Genomic DNA, 19,642 nt, shown 5'->3' on the forward strand with positions numbered 1-19,642 from the left:
AACTGAGAGAAACCATTGATGTCAGAAAAGAATTCCCCTTCTCCCTACTGAAGCCAGAGAAGACATACTCCCCTCACCATTTCCTTAGATGCCTTTTCAATGACAAAAGATTTCTCTTTATAGAGTTATGATGTATCTTACTTGTCATTTCTTTCAATAGTTTTATTCTGCTAACTTAAGATGAGAACATAATAAACATGTTTTTACTAATTCCCCAAAGATTTGCTTTTCTGCACACTAGCTTTATTGTTCATTGTTGAGATCTCAGGATTTCATGAAGAGATTTTTCCCCTTAAATAAACTAAATTTATAAAGAGTCAGTTCTTGGCCTGTACTCTCTTCCTATCATTCATTTCCATGAGAATTACTCTTAGAATTCTGCTTTTCACATTTAAAAAATTAACGATAAATAATCATGTTAAAGTAGGTGATCTTTTGTATAATAGCAGACTGTTATAGAGGAGATTCTATGCTATAGCTTTGGGAAGGACAAAGATGTATTACATCCTGCCGTTAATGAGATTTCAGTCTAGTGAGAGAGAAATTACATGTGGTAAATTAACTGCAATAATGGAAAGGGCAAAGCTTTATAAGAAAAGTAGTAAAATATTCAAGGGTTTCTAACATCCAACTATTGATGACTCCCAAACTGGAGAAGGTGAGGGGCTGATAGACCGCATGGAGCACAGATGTCACTAGCCCAAGATCAGAAGAGTAAGAGGGAACTTGGCAACTACAACCCACTGTTCTGACCTAGACTACAATAGAAAGTTCTGGAGAAAAAATATAGAACACAATCATAAAAAAAAAACATAGGACTTACTGACTGATAGACACTGATGGAGTCCTCCAGACTGTAGCCCTTAGACGCCCTTCAAACGTAGAATGAAACTCATTGTGGAAGAATACATTTTAACCAGAAAATGTACAGCCCTATGAAAGGAACTATAACCCTCCTCAGGAGAGTGCCTCTCAGAACAATCCAGTCTAAGACCAAAAGGGCAGCATTTACCTAAAAACAAAAGGCAGAAGAGGGCAGGAAAAATAGGTGAGTGGAAGCAGAAATTCCAGGAAAGAAGTGGAAAGATGCTGTTACACTGAGGGGCTGGTAGCCAGTGTCACCAAACAAATTCTGTAAACATTCCCCCAGAGAACAATCAAACATTCAAAAAAAAATAATACCAAAGGGATTTTGAGGGCAGGAGCATTTTTCTCTCATCATGAAAGTTTTCTTCCCCATCCTTCTTCATCTTTTTATATCACTTTTTCCCAATGTTCCTGTCCAGGTCGCTCTTAATAGTCACATATTTGGCAAATCTGTGGATCAGTTCTTTTCTGCACAGAGTTTTCATGAATCAAGATTGTCTTAAAGGCAACTAACAACTACAGCAAAAATACATGAACTAATTTTAAAACATGTCATATATATATTAAGAGATGTATTTTATAAATATTTTTGCATTCTATGTTAGTAAGTTACCGAGTATACAATGTATTTAAGATGATGATTTATTACGTATGGATAAAGTCTAAAATGCTAATTTAATTGTGAACAAATTTTAATAGATATGTGCCTACTTAAAATGCAAAAACTAAAATTATATACAAAGATTGCAGCAAACTATTACTTATAAAAATGTAACATTTAAAAAATGTAATATTTGAGCATCTTTGGGGGCAAGAGGATTGCAAATATAATTTTCAGGTTAAAAATGAACACTATAATTTAGATTAATTAAAAAGGTATTATTGGTATTATTTCATGAATGTCAGGTTTCAGGCCAATAGAGTAGCTCAGTGGAGGCCTGTTGGCATGTTAACGTGCTATGCGGTGAGCCACAGGTTCAGCAGTTTGAAACCACCAGACAATCCACAGGAGAAAGAGAGGATTTTGTGCTGGCACAAAGTGTCGCAGAAACTCACAGGGTAGTTCTACCTTGTCCGATGGGGTCGCTAGGCGTTGAAATTAATTAATGGCAGTGAGAGAGGATATAGATTCTTAAAAGCGAGACTTGGTGCTTAATTTAAGTAATTAATATTTGAAATAGGCTGTGACAATTAGTTTTTTGTGCCAGCCTGGCCGATAAACACACGTGGGATTAATTGAAGGGCAGAGAGATAAATGGCCTGGCGAGCCTCGCCTTTCTTGTCTCTTGCTCTTTGATCATCGGACCATTGTGCAGCTGCCTTGCTTGTTTTGTGCCTCAGTTTGCAAGCTACACTACTTGTGGGACACCTAATCTGTGAACTGTGTCACTGTAATTTGAGGTTCCTTTAAGACTTGCCTCGCCAGAGAATTGGAATGTACATCTCTGGAGCTGGGGACTGATGGTGACCTGGCTGATGGTTGGTGACCTGCCTTGCTGTTTGCTGCCTGTGCTGGAATAGCCTAGCTCTCTCTCCATACGACTACTTGGTGGCCCTCAACACTTGAAGGACTACTAGTGTCTCACAATGGGAGTGAGTTGCACTGAGCCATTTGTACTGCTTTATGATTTAACTGTTAATTTCTTGTATTATCTATCTATCTATCTGTATATAATTCAAGTTAATATATATATATATATATATATATATATCAGCAATCTGGTTTTATCTCTCTAGAGAACCCTAACACATAGGCTAATGCGCGTATCCCTTTATGCTATTTAAATTCTTATTAAAGTTGTATCAAAAAGAAAACTTCCCATTGAGTCTATTCTGACCCCTGGCAGAGACCTGTGCCCCAAAGCTTTTCAATGGCTATGCCTTTTGACCAGGATTTTCTTTCCAGATGCCTCTGGATAGATTCAAACTGGCTAAGCTTACCCTTTAACCTTTACTCTGGTCTTCCAGAAGAAAGAAACTCCTCAGAATTTCTTAAATTGAAAGAAGGAAAGAAAATATTCAAGCCTCGAGTTGTGATATTGAAAAATTCTACAGACAGAATATTCAATGATGTAAGAAATATCAAAAGATTGAGAGAATATATAGTGAAATTACCAAAAAGAACTAGTCGATATTTGACCCTTTCCAGAGGTAGCACATAAGCAATCACCAATGGTGCTGAAGGAAGAAGTTCCAACTTCACTGAAAGCATTACTCCAAATCAAGGCCCTAGAATTGATGGAACACCAATTGAAATGTTTCAACAAGCTAATGAAGCACACGAAGTACTTACTCTCTATATCAGATAATTTGGAAGACAGCTACTTGGCCAACTGACTGGAAGAGATCTGTATTTATACCCACCCCAAAGAAAGATTCCCCAACAGAATGTGAAAATTATAGAACAATATCATTGATATCACATGCAAGTAAAATATTGCAGAAGATCATCCAACAACAATTACAGCTGTTCATTGAGAGGGACCTGACAGAGGTTTAGACTGGATTCAAAAGAGGAAGCGGAACAAGGAATGTTGCTGAGGACACTGCTGACATTAGATGGATCTTGGCTGAAAGTAGAGAATACCATAAAGATGTTTACTTATGTTTTATTAACTCGGCAAAAGCATTCAATTGCATGGATCATAAACAAACTATGAGTAACCTTGAGAAGAACAAGAATTCCAGAACACTTCATTTTGCTTACGTAGAAACTTTTTGTGGAGCCAGGGGAAGTTGTGAAATTGAACAAGGGAATACTGCATGGTTTAAAATCAGGAAAGGTATGTGTTGTGGTTGTATCCTCTCACCACACTTATTCAATCAGTATACTGAGCAAATAAGCGGAGAAGCTGGATTATATGAAGAACTTTGTATCAGAAGGTATATTAACAATGTTGTTTGCTGAAAGTGAGGAGGAATTGTAGCACTTGCTGCTGAAGGTCAAGGATTGCAACCTTCCATATGGATTTCAACTCCCTGTGATGAAGACCAAAATCCTCACAACTGGACCAATAGGTAACATCATATTAAAGGGAGAGTGAATTGAAGTTTCCGAGGATATGATTTCGCTCAGCTCCACAGTGTTCCTGGAAGTCTCGGTCAAGAACTCAAACAATGCTTTGCATCCCTTAAACCTGCTTCACAGTACCTCTTTAAGACTTTGCAAAGCAAGGAACTTACTTTAATGGCTGAAGTGCACCTGTCTCACACCATGGTATTTTCAACTGCCTTCTATGCGTTTGAAAGTTCCATATTGACTAAAGAAGACTCAAGGACAATTGATACTTCTGAATTGTGATTCTGGAAAACATTAATGAAGGTACCATGGACTACCAAATGTACCAACCGATGTGTCTTGGAAGTAGTACAGTGAGACTGTCCCTTAGAGACAAGGATGTTAAGACTTTATGTCATGCATTTTGGCCATGTTTTTAGGAGAGACCAGTCCTGAATGGAGACATCATGCTTGGTGATGTAGAGGGCCAGTGAAAAAGAGGAAGGCTCTCAACGAGATGGCATGACAGAGTTGCTACAACAGTGGCTCAAACAGAAAACATTTGTGAAGAGGACATAAGAGCTGGCAGTGTTTTATTTTGTTGTGCAGAAGTCACTGTGGATCATGACTAGCCGCAGCAGCCCTTTGCTTAGCAGCCCTACGGTCTCCCATTGGCATTATTTAGGAATGACTTCACAAATTAATTTGTGAGGTTGAAAAATTATATAGGTTTAAGCAAAACTGTTTAGAAAACTATTGATTCAAAAGTTAAAAGTTGTGTTTTTTCTTTATATCTCAATCCTTTATATTTGCCATCTGCCCAATACTTAGTGTATTTTCTGGGCTTATTAAGGCATACTTCTATATTTAAAGCATGATCAAACAATTCTATTGCTCTCAAATTGAGCAATTTAAACTATTTTTTAACAAGTGCATGACTTGATGTCTTTGTGTCTATTACATACTATGTGCTCAAAAGTTTTATTTATTCCCACTTTCTTTTTGCAGGTGACAGAAATGAATATAGGCTCTATCCTGAACTTTCCAGCTATCATGAAGGTGCTGGTAAATAAAACTTTTATATAATTACCATGCTTTATATCTTTCTTAAAAGCACAAACCTTCTGACTATTCTGGTAGTTTATGAAAATCAGTAGAAAGTATGTTGAATAACTCTTTGATTTGTAGGACATGTAAAGTATTTTGACCAATACTTCATAGGGGAAAAAGCAGCACATTGTGCATTTGTTCTCTTACTAGCTTATGATTTGAGATAGATGAAAGTGATTATAGAAATTTTTGTGATTATAGAAATTTAAGGGGTACAATTAGATGCATAAAGAATACTTGAGCCTAGCAGAGCTCAGAGACTAAATGGTGCTTATTCTTGGGGAGCAAGGATGCTAACAGTTGGCTGATACTCACATGACCTTTGAAAAACTACTTGCTTAGAAGCTTTTGAAAATCTAAAGGAAATAAAATGCCAAAATTTTTCATTTTAAATTATGACTTGATTCTTACTGTACTTTTCTGGATTTTAGTCCCTTGAATTTTATGATTTTTATGGAATTATATCACATTAATTTTTCATATTTAAATGTTTTTCTGGGAGCTGCCTCGTAAAACTTCCTAAGCTTTCCTATAATAATGCTATTACTTTCAAAATATTTTATTCCAATATTATTTATAAAATGATATTGGAAAGGATCTAGATTTTTTTGAAATTTGTGTAGGACAAAAATTGCAGAGGTTTCAAAAACAGAAGTATGTCATTTTTACACAATTGTCATTGTTGTTGTTGGTAAATTGCAGAGAGGTTTAAAAAACAGAAGTATGTCAATTTTTACATAATTGTCATTGCTGTTGTTAAATTACAGAGGTTTAAAAAACAGAAACATGTCATTTTTTACACAATTTTCATTGTTGTTTTTTACACAACTGCCATTGTTGTTGTTGTTGTTGTTGCTGCTGCTGTTGTTGTTGTTGTAATGTGCTGTCCAGTCAGTTCTGACCCATAATGGCCTTATGTACAAAAAATAACTAAGCACTGCCTTGTCCTGTGCCATTCTCATAATTGATCTTATATTTGAGGCCCTGGTTAGAACCATGATGGCAATCCATCTCATTAAGAGCCTTCCTCTTTTTTTGCTGCTCCTCTACGTTACCAAGCATGATATCTCGCCCTAGGAACTAGCCTCTCCTAATCACATGTCTCAATTATGTGATGCAAAGTTTCACCATCCTCACCTCTAAGGAACATTCTGACTGTACTTCTTCCAAGACAGACGTGTTACAACTTTTGGCAGTCTATGATACTTTCAATATTATTTGCCATCACCACAATTCTTTCTTATTCAATGTCCAACTTTCACATGCACAGGGGGCAATTGAAAAGGCTTGTGTCATGGGCACCTTAGTCCTCACAGCAACATCCTTTCTTTTCAACACTTTAAAGAGGTTTTAAAAAACAGATTTACCTTGTGCGATGCAACATTTGATCTTTTAACTGCTGCTTCCATGAACATGGATTGTGGATTCAAGCAAGATGAAATCTTTGATAACTTCAATATTTTCCTCATTCATCATGATGTCCCATATTTGTGCAGATGAGAGTATTTGGGTCTTCAGTCCATTGAATTGTAGTCCAGACTGAAGGCTGCAATCCTTGACCTTCATTAGCAAGTCCTCCTCACTGTCAGCCAACAAGGTGTGTCTTCTGCATATAGCAGATTGTTCATATGCCTTCCTCTAATCCTGATACCGCGTTCTTTGTATAATCCAGCTTCTCCGGTTATATTAAATAAGTGCGGTGAGAGGATACAAACACAACACACACATTGCCTGATTTTTAAAATATGCAGTATTCCCTTGTTCAATTTCACAACTTCCCCAGCTCCATCAAAAGTTTCCACATGAGCAAAATGAAGTGTTCTGGAATTCCCATTCTTCTTAGGCTACTCATAGTTTTTCTTATGATCCATGCAATTGAATGCTTTTGCACATTCAGTAAAACATAAGTAAATATATTTCTGGTATTCTCTACTTTCAGCCAATATCCATCTGACATCAGCAATGTTTTCAGTAATACCCCTTGTTCCTCATCCTCCTCTCAATCCAGTCTGAACCTTGCCAACTCCCTCTAAATGTTCTGTTGCAACTGTTTTTTGACTATCTTTGGCAAAATCTTACTTGGATGTGATATCAATTCTGTTGGGTCACCTTTTGGGGGGTGAAAGGGTACTGATATCGATTCCTTCCAGCCAGTTGGCTAAGTAGCTGTCTTCCAAATTTCCTGGAATAGACAGTGAGTTTTTTCCAGTGCTTCATTAGCTCATTGAAACATTTCCATTGGTATTCTGTCAATTCTTGGAGCCTTGTTTTGGGCTAATACTTTCAGTGCAGCTTGAACTTCTTCCCTCAGCACCACTGGTTCATGCTCTGCTGCCTCCTTAAATAGTGGATATCAACTTGTTATTTTTGGTACAGTGACTATATATTTCTCCACCTTCCTTTGATGTTTTCTGCATCATTCAGTATTTTTCCCATAGTATCTTTCAGTCTTGAAATCAAGGCTTAAATTTTCTCAAGAGTTATTTCAGTTTAAGTTATTAAAAATGTGTTATTTTTTGTTGTCTAATTCAAATTCTTTGCACACTTCATTATAATATTTTGCTTTGTGTTTTTGAACTGCCCCTTCAAGGTGTCTATTCTACTCTCTTACTTTGCCATTTCCTCTATTTGCCTTAGTTCCTATATGATTAAGAGCACGTTTGAGTTTCTTCTGATACCTGCTTTGGTCCTTTCTCTCTTACCATCTTTTTAATGACCCTTTTGCTTTCTTCATGTAAGATGTTCTTGATTCCATCTCAGCTCATGAGGTTTTTATCACTGGTGTTTAATATATCGAATCTGTTCTTGAGATATTCTTAAAATATTCAAGTAGAATATTCTCAAGGTTGTATTTTGACTTCAGTTGACCTTTTTTCATTTTCTACAACTTAAGCTTCAAACTTATTATGAGCAATCGATGGTCTGTCCCATTGTCACTCCTTACCTTTTTTTTTTTTTTAGCCTCTGATACTGAGTGTCGCCATCATCTCTCCCCACAGATACAGTAAATCTGATTTCTGTGTATTGTATCTGGAAAAGCCCCAATGTGTAGGAACCTTTTGTGTGGGAAGACAAAAGTACTTGCTATGAAGAAGTCATTGGTCTTATGAAATTCTGTTACGCAATCTCCAACTATGTTTTATCGTCAAGACCATATTTTCCAACTACTGTCCCTTACTCTATGTTTCCAAATTTTGCATCCCAAGTGCCAGTATTTGACTGCATGTTTGGTCAATTTTGACTGAAGATGTTGGTAGAATCTTTCAGTTTCTGTACCACTAGTATTAATGCTTGGTGCCAAACTTTGTATAATAGCTATATTGATTTTATTTCCTTGAAGGTGGATAGATATAATTCTATCACAGACAGCAGTGTACTTTAAGACCACTCTTGAAATGTTTTTTTGTTGTTGTTTTTTATTATGAATGCAATGCCATTCCTCTTGAATCTGTCATTCCTGGCAGAGTACACCATGTGACTTCCTGATTCAAAATGGTTAATACCAGTCCATCTCATATCCCCAGTGCCTAGAATATCTATATTTATGCATTCCATTTCATTTTTAATGACCTCCAATTATCCTACATACATACTTCATACATTACATGTTATGATTATTAATTGATAGTTATAGTTGTTTTATCTCAGTTTGAGTTGTGCCCAATCAGCAAATGAAGACCCTGAAGCCTTTACTCCCAAAAGCTTTACTCCGTTCCTGTTGTGATGGTTGGCTCTTTGAGAAGGCAGCTGCTCCTCAGTCATATTTTGAGTGCCCTCAACTTGAGTGCCTTGTCTTGTGACGCTATTTCAGATAACAGTCTTCTTGTATTCATGAGGTTTGCAGTAATTAACAATGTGTGGATGCTGTTCATAGCATTTCCAATGGCTCACTTCTCTGAGGTGGACAGCCTATTCCTTCTTTGTAGTTCGTTCTTAGTCTGTAAGCTCTGCTGAGACATGTTCACATTGGGTGATCCTACTGGTTTTGAAATGCCAAGACATAGCTTCCAGGATCACAGCAACACAGAAATCACCACAGTATGCATAATAAGCTGACAGACAAGTTGTCATGTCACTCCAGTGTGCATGTCATTATGCCTTGGCATTGTAAAGTTGCACATTAGTGAATTAAAACACATGATGAAGAAGAATTAACCTTTGAATGCAAAGAAAGCATCAAGGTAATCAACAAACACACAGACATCAAGTAGATTCTGACTCATTGTGACCTTGTACAGGGCTTCCAAGACTGCCCCTGTTTACAGGAGCACTCAGATGTTTATCTTTCTCACTTGAAATGCCTGGTAAATTTGAACCATTAGGCAACCCAATGCCTAGCCCACAAAACTCAGAACTCACTGCCATGTACTTAATTCAGAATCATAAAAATCCTAATCCAATGAACCTACTTCTGGCAGGTTTTTCCCTCACTATACTCTTCCAAGGGATCCGCGAATTCCAAGGGATAGAATGTGGTTTCAGAGTTAATATGATGGCCTATCTAACTTAATTATCTAGTGTTGCAATCACAAAAATACCACAAGTAGCTTGCAGTTTACAAATCTGAATTCAAGCAACAGCTCTAGGGGCAGGCTTTCTCTCTGTCACCTCTCGAGGAGACTCTTTGTCTCCTTTCAGCAAATATGGACTCAGTGTTCCTGGCAGATCTCCGTTTTCTTGGCATCATTATTCCCTTGGGTTGAGAGGGTTCTGAGTACAAGAATTATGGGTCCAAAGGACACTCTTGGCTCCCACCTCTTCTTTCTCAGTGGTCGTCGGGTCCCTTCTCTCTTCTTCCTTCTCTCATGTTCATTGCTTGTGAAATTAAATAGGTGATCCATTCAAGGTTGTGTCTCGTAGGGCATGTCTCACATGCATTTGTAGGCTTAGTGACATGAGTCAGGATGGGATTTAATTCATACTTTCCTGTAAGGCTGTGATACAAAATATAACCCAATCTAGTCGTGCCTCATGAATGACTAGGTTGGGTTATATTTTGTGAATCATTACTTAATGTGATTATCGTCCATTCTGTTACATGTGCTATAAATTCCTACCCAGAATGGAGGATAATTATATCAGATAACAATGGAGGAGTGCCACACAATACTGGGAATTATAGTGTAACCAAGTTGACATATGGTTTGCGAGAGGACACAATTCATCCTGGGACATGCCTCAGCAGTGGAGCAAAGCTTTTGTTATGATTTTAGAAACTGAAATTTCTTGAAAAATTGGTTTTCTTTCTTTATTAAATTTTTCATTCACTGTGCGTTGAAAGTTTGAATTTATGGTACATGTCTTTTAGGAGTACTATTGACTGATATAAATGTTTTATCAAAGTAGCTTAGACAACAATATAAAAACCTTTATATGAGTCAGGTGTTTTGTTTTGTTTTTTAAGTTTGATAGACCAGCACGGACACAATAGCAGAAAGAGTTTTGTTTTGTTTGTTTTTATGTAATCGTTAGTGTTCTTAGGCTGCTAACTGAAAAAGTAGAGGTTCAAGTCTACCCAAAGCTCTTTGGAAGAGAGACCCAGTGATCTAAGTCTAAAAAATCAGCCATTAGAAATATTGTGGACTATAGTTCTACTCCGCCATAAGTTGAAATTGACTTGAAGATCATTGGTCTGATAGTGGTACTGTAAATTAAAGAGATTCGTATACCTGCAGGGTGAATAGACTTGCTGAACTTGTTGGAGAGGATGGAACCTACAGTAGAATAAAGGTGATGCATTCCTAAAATTACTGGACTGGAATAGGAAATTGGGAACTTGACTTCCCTTTTCTGACATTGTGTCTTTCTAAAGTTTGTACTTGTATCCTAAAGTTAAACTCAAGCTCGCTGCTATCTAGTGGTAATGACTCATTGCCACCAGACAGAATTGAGAAGACCTGCAACTGTGGGGTCTGCAGAACTAACTGTCAGAGTAGAACAACTCACCTTTCTCCTGTGGGATGGCTAGTGGTTTCAAACTGCTGACCTTGTGGTTAGCAGTCAAACCCACTATGCTATCAGTGCTCCTGGAACTTGTAGTCTTAATGCCTAATAGATGTTAGAAATGTCCCATAAGCAACACCAAGAGAAAATACTTCATGGTAAATAGCAAAAGGCAAAAAAGGTGTTCTGTAGTCAAAGACTTAGATTTAAATCACAATCCTTACATTTAAGAGTTTCATCATCTGAGGATAATAACATTTACTAGTGGTTGCTTGGTGTGTTTTTATTTCGTTAACTACCATGGAGTCAACCCAACTCCTGGTGACCCATACACAACAAAAAGAAAACTCTACTCAGTCCCATGCAATTTCCATGATGTCTGTGGATTGGACATTTGGGATCCATAAGATTTTCACTTTCAGAAGCAAATTGGCAAGACTTTCTTCTTGGTTAGTGTTAATCTGAAAACTCCACTGAAACTTATTCAGCACAATAGCAACACACAAACCTCCACTGAGACACATGAGATGCACTGAGGCTAAAATGAGTCAAAATAGCAAAATACTTAGTAGATTCTAGGTCAATGCTAATAATTATTGGATTCTTTTTCCCATACACATATGATTTTGAAGGGGTTGGAGATGAATAGGGATGTTTTAAAATCTATTTTAAAACTAAAACCTACTTTATATCATCTTTTTTTTTAAAGTAGACTGAAAGAGTTAAACTCTACAAAGAGTTCTCTACATCCTAACAGAGTATCCTTGCCAGAGAAAATTCTCAATGTATTTGGGATGGACTCATATTTAACTTGAAAACTTATTTAGGCAGGCCATTCAGTCTCCCCATTGTGTTAATGCTTAAAATTGTTACACACCCACAGAGACAATCTACAACTGTACATATGTGCTGTCAGCCATAATGATACCGCTCCAAACAGCATGTCATTTCCTCTCCCTGCTCGTTTTAGTTTTGTACCATTTTTTGGTCTATCTGAACATTAGTTGGGCCGCTCAGTGATATAAGCCTTTTTTAAAAAACATTTTATTAGGGGCTCATCCAACTCTTATCACAATCCATGCATATACATACATCAATTGTATAAAGCACATCTGTACATTCTTTACCCTAATCTTTTTCTTTCTTTTTTTTTCCTTTCTTTTTTTACATTTTATTAGGGGCTCATACAACTCTTATCACAATCCACACATATACATACATCAATTGTATAAAGCACATCCGTACATTCTTTGCCCTAATCACTCTCAAAGCATTTGTTCTCCACTTAAGCCCTCTGCATCAGATCCCCCTTTTTTTCCCCTCCCTCCCCGCTACCCCCTCCCTCATTTGCCCTTGGTAATTTATACATTGTTATTTTGTCACATCTTGCTCTATCCGGAGTCTCCCTTCTCCCCCTTCTCTGCCGTCCATCTCCCAGGGAGGAGGTCACATGTGGACCCTTGTAATCAGTTCCCCATTTCCAACCCACTCACCCTCTACTCTCTCAGCCTCGCCCCTCACACCCCTGGTCCTGAAGGTATCGTCCACCCTGGATTCCCTGTGCCTCCAGCTCCCATATGCACCAGTGTACAATGTCTGCCCTATCCAGTCCTGCAAGATAGAATTCAGATCATGGTAGTTGGGGGGAGGAAGCATCCAGGATCTGGGGAAAGCTGTGTTCTTCATCGGTACTACATTGTACCCTGACTGACCCATCTCCTCTCCTAAACCCCTCTATGAGGGGATCTCCAGTGGTTGACACTTGGGCCTCGGATCTCCACTCTGCAATTCCCCCTTCATTCACTATGGTGTACACACACACACACACATATATTCTTTTTTTTTGCATGATGCCTTATACCTGGTCCCTTTGGCACCCCGTGATCACACCGGCTGGTGTGCTTCTTCCATGTGGGCTTTATTGCTTCTGAGCTAGATGGCCGCTTGTTCACCTTCAAGCCGTTAAGACCCCAGACACTATCTCTTTTGATAGTCGGGCACCATCAGCTTTCTTCACCACATTTGCTTATGCACCCATTTGTCTTCAGCAGTTGTGTCGGGAGAGTGAGCATCATAGAGTGCAAATTTAGTAAAAGTATTCATGCATTGAGGGAGTGCTTGAGTAGAGGCCCAAGGTCCTTCCGCCACCTTAATACTAAACTTATAAATATAGACACATAGATCTATTTCCCCATCCTCATATATATATTTGCATGTACATGTCTTTGTCTAGACCTCCATGAATGCCCCTTGACTCCCAGCTCCTTCCTCTATCTCCCTTGTATATAGTCTGACTTGTTGATGCTCCCTCTGCAAGCCCTTGAAAGACCATTTTCCATAATTCAGTCTGTGCTTTCAGTATACCAGCAGTCATTCCCATCCTATGACCCATATTGAAATATTCTATCACAGGAATTTTCCAGCCTTGACATGATTGACATTTTTGACTGGCTAAGCCTCTATTGTGGGGTCCTGACCTATATGTTGTAGGATATTTAGTAGTACCCTTATCCCCAATTGCGATAACAATGTCTTGATGGTTGGGTGAAACTGCCCTCCCGAAACAGAAGTCACAGGAATTGTGGCCTTATCATGGATTCTCACACACCCACAGGAGCATGGTTCCCAAACCTATAGACTTCTTCTCTCTGCAGAAGTAGCCTGGCAGCACACGGCCTGGAGAAACTGGTGCAGCCAGAATGAGAGCAGCTCCTGTTCCCGTCCCCATGGTGCTTAACAAAACCCAAGGCTGCCTTCTTAGTCAGGGTTGCTTTCCTGAAGCAGAGTTTCCAACGCAGAGCTCTTTCCCCTGAAATATGTCTAGGGCTGGATGTGTCAGCTGCGGATGGGTTACATTATGCAGACACCACTGGGAAAGTGATTTAACTGCCTTGAGTAAATGAAAGTAAAACTGATGCCCTGCTTGGACCTCACTATGTTAAATTATGAGCATTATGGCAGCTGCCAATCACTAAATGTTGATTGTAATCTAACTGTGTTTTTAAGTATAGCCCTGATTTGGTTAAATAACTCATATTTGAATTATACTAGAATATTATAATGAAAATTTCCAAATGATTTTTTAAAAATCCTTCAAATGTATTGTAAGCACAGGTAGATAAAATTTAAAGGCAATGTTGCTTTTTTCCACATCTCACTTGGAATCTACAATTTAGAAGAAATTTAAAAATCACATATTTCGGTAAGCATTAGTTTGTCAAATGAGGCCTATATGACATCTGTCTTTCTCTTCTTTAGTTCATAATATCTTTGTTCTTCTAATTAGCTATATATAAAACCAGTGTGGATTAATTTGGTTGTCAGTAGTTACCAAAGTTCATCAGAATCACATATTCACAATTACCTATAGAGTCAAAATAGCTCTGTGATCCAAAATGATATATTAATTCTCCTTGAAAAATTGCCTAACAAATACAAAATGCTCTGATAAATCTAAGTTCAATCTTTTGGACTCAATTTAATATTTGTGTCATCTTGAGGATACTTGAGTATTATTGAATATCAATTGAAAGTACCTGGAGATAAACAATTTAGTTTCAAATCACTGCTAATTTTAACAGTTCCCTGACCTTGGATAAATTACTCAGCATCTCTAAATGTCAGTTTCAAATGCTTTAAGATGTGGATAAAAATCGTCTTTCTCCAGAGCTAGTACTGTTGGCCCCACTTTAAAGGGTCTATGAAAAAAGCATAGAGCATATGAAGTGCTTATTAGCAATGCCTTTTTGAGGGAAAAGTAGCTGCTATTATATACACATTGATAAGTCAAAAAGTATTGCTGCAAAATCGTAGAAAAATATTTAAATATTTACAAAAAGGTTTAAATGTTTATTAAACCATACCAAAATATGTAGCAATTATTTCTCAACATAGCCTTTATATAGATCTATACATCTCAGAAGGCAGTTTTTCCATCTCCCAACCCATCCTCCATCACCATTTATTTGTCAGTTTAGCACAATTGAGTTATAGACAATTAATTTAGCCTTGTTCATCATAATTCCTCATTTGATTTAATTCTGGCTTCTGTACACGTGTGCCTCTCATCTCCTTTTGGAGGGCACTCTGCACTACACTACATCTCTCATTGTGATCTAGTCAATAGTGAGCCATTGCCACCACATAGGACAGAGTAGAATAGTTTTATTGTTTCCAAGATTGTAACTGTTTTTTGTGAGTAGAAAGTCTCTTCTTTTCCCTGCAGAGCAGCTATTGATTTTGAACTACAGACCTTGCGGATCTCAGCCCAATGCATAACCACTGTACCACTTGTGCTCCTAATAGACAGGATTAGAGTGGGCGTACGACATGACTTTAGAAGAGGGTGTGAACCAAGCAATACTCTGTTTCCTTGAGGGCATCTTTGAGCCCACCTTCGTAGAAAGTGTGACTTAAGACACCATCTTTTGTTTTCCTTGGGCTATCCTGGTATCACCATACAGTTCTAACACTCATCACCTCAAAAGTCATACTCCTATTTAAGACTTGCTGTAACTTAAGGACATTTTTGGCTTCTTGTTCTGGACCCTATATTTGGCTCACTCTGCTGTCTTACCTTCAGATCTGAGACTGAACAACACCCACCACTATGTAAACAGGGATCCTGGCTTGTGAGGGAATATACTCAAGGGAGGAGGTGGGAAGAGGGGATGGAGCATAATAACATATTGGAAGAGTCAGATATTTGAGACACCTTTATTTTCCAACTCTTTGGATTAGCCTGCTATTAATTCTTCTAACATAAATGATCACCTTAACACTGGGGTGGCGTGCATGTTGCTATAATACTAATGACTCTGTCATCTGTATTTCCGGCACCAGCAGGATTACCCATGGTGAATAGGTTTCAGCAGAACTTACAGATTCAAGACTATTAAGACGGAATCAACTGTCTACTTCCCAGTGACTAGCCACTGCAAACCTTATGAATGACCGTGGAATCTATATTATCAGACGTACTTTTGGAAGGTAAACCCCTCAGGCTGGAAGACGAAGTGCAAGTGGAGAAGTGCTGCCTCCTCAAAGCAGAGTCAGCCTGATGGATGTGGATGGAGCCCTTCGGGACTGGCGTGTGCTAATGAAGCATGACTGAAAATGAGAAGAAACAGCTGAGCCATCCATTAATAAATGGAGCATTGAATGCACAAAATATGAATCTAGGAAAATGGGGAATCATCAAAAATGAAACAGAGTTCAGTATCTCAGGAATTAGTGAACTGAAATGGACTGGTGTTGGCCATTTTGAATCAGACGGTCATATGGCTTACTGTGCCAAAATGACAAGTTCAAGAGGAATGGCTTTCATTCATTGTTAAAAATAACATTTCAAGATAAATCTTGAAGTATAATACTATCTCTGATAGAATAATATCTATTAATATAAAAGATAGTTAATATCATATTCCAATTTGTGAAACAAACACTAAAGCTGATGATAAAGAAATTGAAGAATTTTACCAACTTCTTCAGTCTTAAATCAATTAAACATGCAATCAAAACCCATTGATAATTATTGGTGATTGTAATGCAAACTTGGAAACAAAGAGGAGGAGACAGTAGTTGGAACATATGATCTTGGTGATAAAATAGAAGAAGCTGGATGTCAATTGATAGAATTTTGCAAGACAAATCAGTTCTTATTTGCAAAAATGTTCCCCAACAATATAAACGTCAACTATCCACATGGCCTTCTCTGGATGGAATACACAGGGATCTAATAGACTTGACTGGCCCAAGTGACCACTGTGTCTTCTAGGAACTTTCCAGTGTTCTTTTTGTTTGAGGAGCAAATAGGAGTCTGCAGGCTCCAGATGAGGACTGTAGGATGGGGGGGTAATATTTCTTAACACTTTCACAGAGGACAGACCTTGACAACCGCAGAAGACGCACAGCTGCCTTGTCATCATGGGGGGAAGGGGAGAAAATTCCCAGGGCAAGTTTCCTGGCATTTTTTCCCTCCAGCAGGTTTCCTCTTTCTTAAAGCTTCTTGAGAATAAGTCCCCGTGGTAATTTTGCATCCTTCAAGAAATTCTATCAAACCTATTTCTTTGCAACCTCTCAAAACAGTCACCAAACCATCTGAGTTCTCTTTTCTGCTTTGAATTTAAATGGCCAGAAGATCCCCCTGGAAAACAACTGTCTGACTTTACCCTAGCAACCTAACCAAATGTGTTACCAAGAGAACGTGCCTGCAGCTGTCTGCTGGTCACAGAGACATATACAAGCACATTTTGTTGGAATAAAGCCTTGCTTGTGTGAACTGGACCCCAAAGAACATTTTTTTCATACTTTCATCAATATAAACATCTTTCTTTTTCATTTATAAGTTTGTAAATTGTTGGATAAGTCTATGGCATCTGAAATAACTATGATTTCCTGAGCATTCTTATGCATTCACAGAGAACCTTCATTTTTTTGTTTTTCTCTAAGGAGACAGGAACAAAGGGGAAGAATTGTGTTAATTGTGTCTTCATTGATGAGGCTTGGTTAATCAAAATTAAACTTTGTATATAAATTCAAACACATAATTATTGCTAAGAGAATAATCATCCGAAGTTTATTTTTCTGTAACATTTTCTTATGAGCTAATATCAGTGAAGCATAGTATGAATATTCTGTTGGATGTATGCAATACTAGTTTCGTGCCATTTAATTTTCATAGCATTTAATTATAACTTTTTTAATGTATTAGTCATTAGTTAACTTGAATTGATTATTTCCATACTATATAATAGTTCTTCTTTTTGTTATATTCTTTTAATTTTATTCCTTAAAATGGGCAGGCTGAAAGTAATCTAATATAAATACATACAAATATGCATGATTCTCTACTATAGAGAAAACTAATTATACTATAAATATTCCTTATTTACTTATATTAGTGATTATTAAGATTATTTAAAACTAGATATTGCATGCTTTTACAGAGAACTATAGAACCATCTTGACTAAGCTACAAATTCGAGTCTGTGTTAATGTCTTTAATTCTTACTAAAGTGTTACTATTTTTATTTCCTACTGGAAGACCAAAGGTAATCTTTTTGCATTTTGTAATATTTTATGTTCAAATAAGTAATGCTTCTAGAACTCTATTAATTATATTCTCTGTATTTCTGTACATAGATGGGTATACAGTTGTTTAATCCATTTACAAATTAATATGACACATAAAATATTAAATTCTTTGTAGATATGAACCTAAAATGTATCTGTTTATGGCTTTATATTTTCCGTGATATTCCACAGTTTATAGCTTTACTATCTTTTACTCATATTAGTCATTTAATTCTTGAAGAACTTTTTTCCAATACAGTTCCTTTAATTCGATAATGTGCTAAAATACTTTCATTAGCATATGTGGATATGCTTCAAATTATTCTATTTTGAATTGCATATATTGAGGGAAAGGATCAAATAAATACAGCTCTGAAACCGTGGAGAAAAATATAAATATTAACTATAATAGCAGCAAAACAAACATCCTAACTAAAATCTTTAAAACCATATACTCTAGAGTAAGATGTTAAAATTTCATATAATATAATCATGAACATAAATAACAGCTTTTCTTCACTAGCTGTATTATATGGAAGCCATTGTACTATTAAATGAGAAGTATGTAAATATTTAATAAATATGTAAACATCTTGTAGATTATTTGAAGTTCAAATAATTTTAACCAGAAACATTTGTTTAATAAATTGTAGGTATAAAATATTATGCTTCTCTAACTTGTGTAGATGTTGGAAATGTTATTGCCAAAAAATGTCAGCTTAATAATTTGAGAAAATGTAATCCTTGAATTCTCACACTGTGTCATTTACTATATCCTTCATCTTAGCATACCATGCCCTAAATGATTAATCTATATTTTAATTTTATAAATGTAAGTAATGATTTAAATACTTCCAATCTCATTTTAGGAAAGTCCCAGCAACCTGTAGAAGTGACAGCACTGTATTCTTTTGAAGGACAGCAGCCAGGAGATCTGAAGTTTCAAGCTGGAGACAGGATCACAGTGATTTCAAAAACCGAGTCACATTTTGATTGGTGGGAAGGAAAACTTCGAGGTCAAACTGGCATTTTCCCAGCCAACTATGTAACCATGAATTAGAGTCTATTTTTTCCTGTTCTTTGAGAAATACATAATATATCTCTATACTCACCAAATCAAATACAGGCATGCCTCAAATTATCATGCTTCATAAATACTCTATCTTTTTTTTAACCAATTGAAGGTTGTGATGATAATGTATAGAATAATTCAATCAGCCCAATTTTCCAAAGCATGTGCTCACTTCATGTCTCTGCATCACAGTTGGGTAATTCTTGGAGAAAAAAAAAAGACTTTCAAAACTTTGTGGAAAATGGAATTAAAAGATAGGAATTATCCTACAAAATTTTGAAGCCCCTTCATATAGCAAACATTTTCACAATGCTATTACACACTAACTAGATTACAGTCTAGTATAAATATAATGTGTATATGTATAGGGGAACCAAAACTATATATATATATATGTGTGTGTGTGTGTGTGTGTTTGCTTTATTGTAATATTCACTTTACTGTGGTTGTCCAGAACTAAACTCAAAATATCTCTCAAGTATGCCTGTATTAAATAAAACAACTAGAATTATCGTTATTAACTAGAATATGAAGCCTTAAAATGTTTCTTTGTATATCCAAATATTTTACTTATAGAA

At 36.8% G+C, this 19,642-nt stretch overlaps 1 protein-coding gene across 1 annotated transcript in view; it reads left to right on the plus strand.

Moving 5' to 3' along the window:
* Positions 1-19,254, plus strand: part of SH3YL1 (SH3 and SYLF domain containing 1) — a 57,430-nt gene extending 38,176 nt beyond the window's left edge. The window contains exons 8-9 of the mRNA XM_075557183.1: positions 4,874-4,930; positions 18,862-19,254. Of these exons, the coding sequence (XP_075413298.1) occupies positions 4,874-4,930; positions 18,862-19,052 (248 nt within the window). The 3' untranslated portion in view covers positions 19,053-19,254. The remainder of the gene's footprint in view (positions 1-4,873; positions 4,931-18,861) is intronic.
* Positions 19,255-19,642: the final 388 nt, after the last annotated feature.

The sequence above is a fragment of the Tenrec ecaudatus genome, chromosome 8 (assembly GCF_050624435.1).
Source record: "Tenrec ecaudatus isolate mTenEca1 chromosome 8, mTenEca1.hap1, whole genome shotgun sequence".
Taxonomy (NCBI): Eukaryota; Metazoa; Chordata; class Mammalia; order Afrosoricida; family Tenrecidae; genus Tenrec; species Tenrec ecaudatus.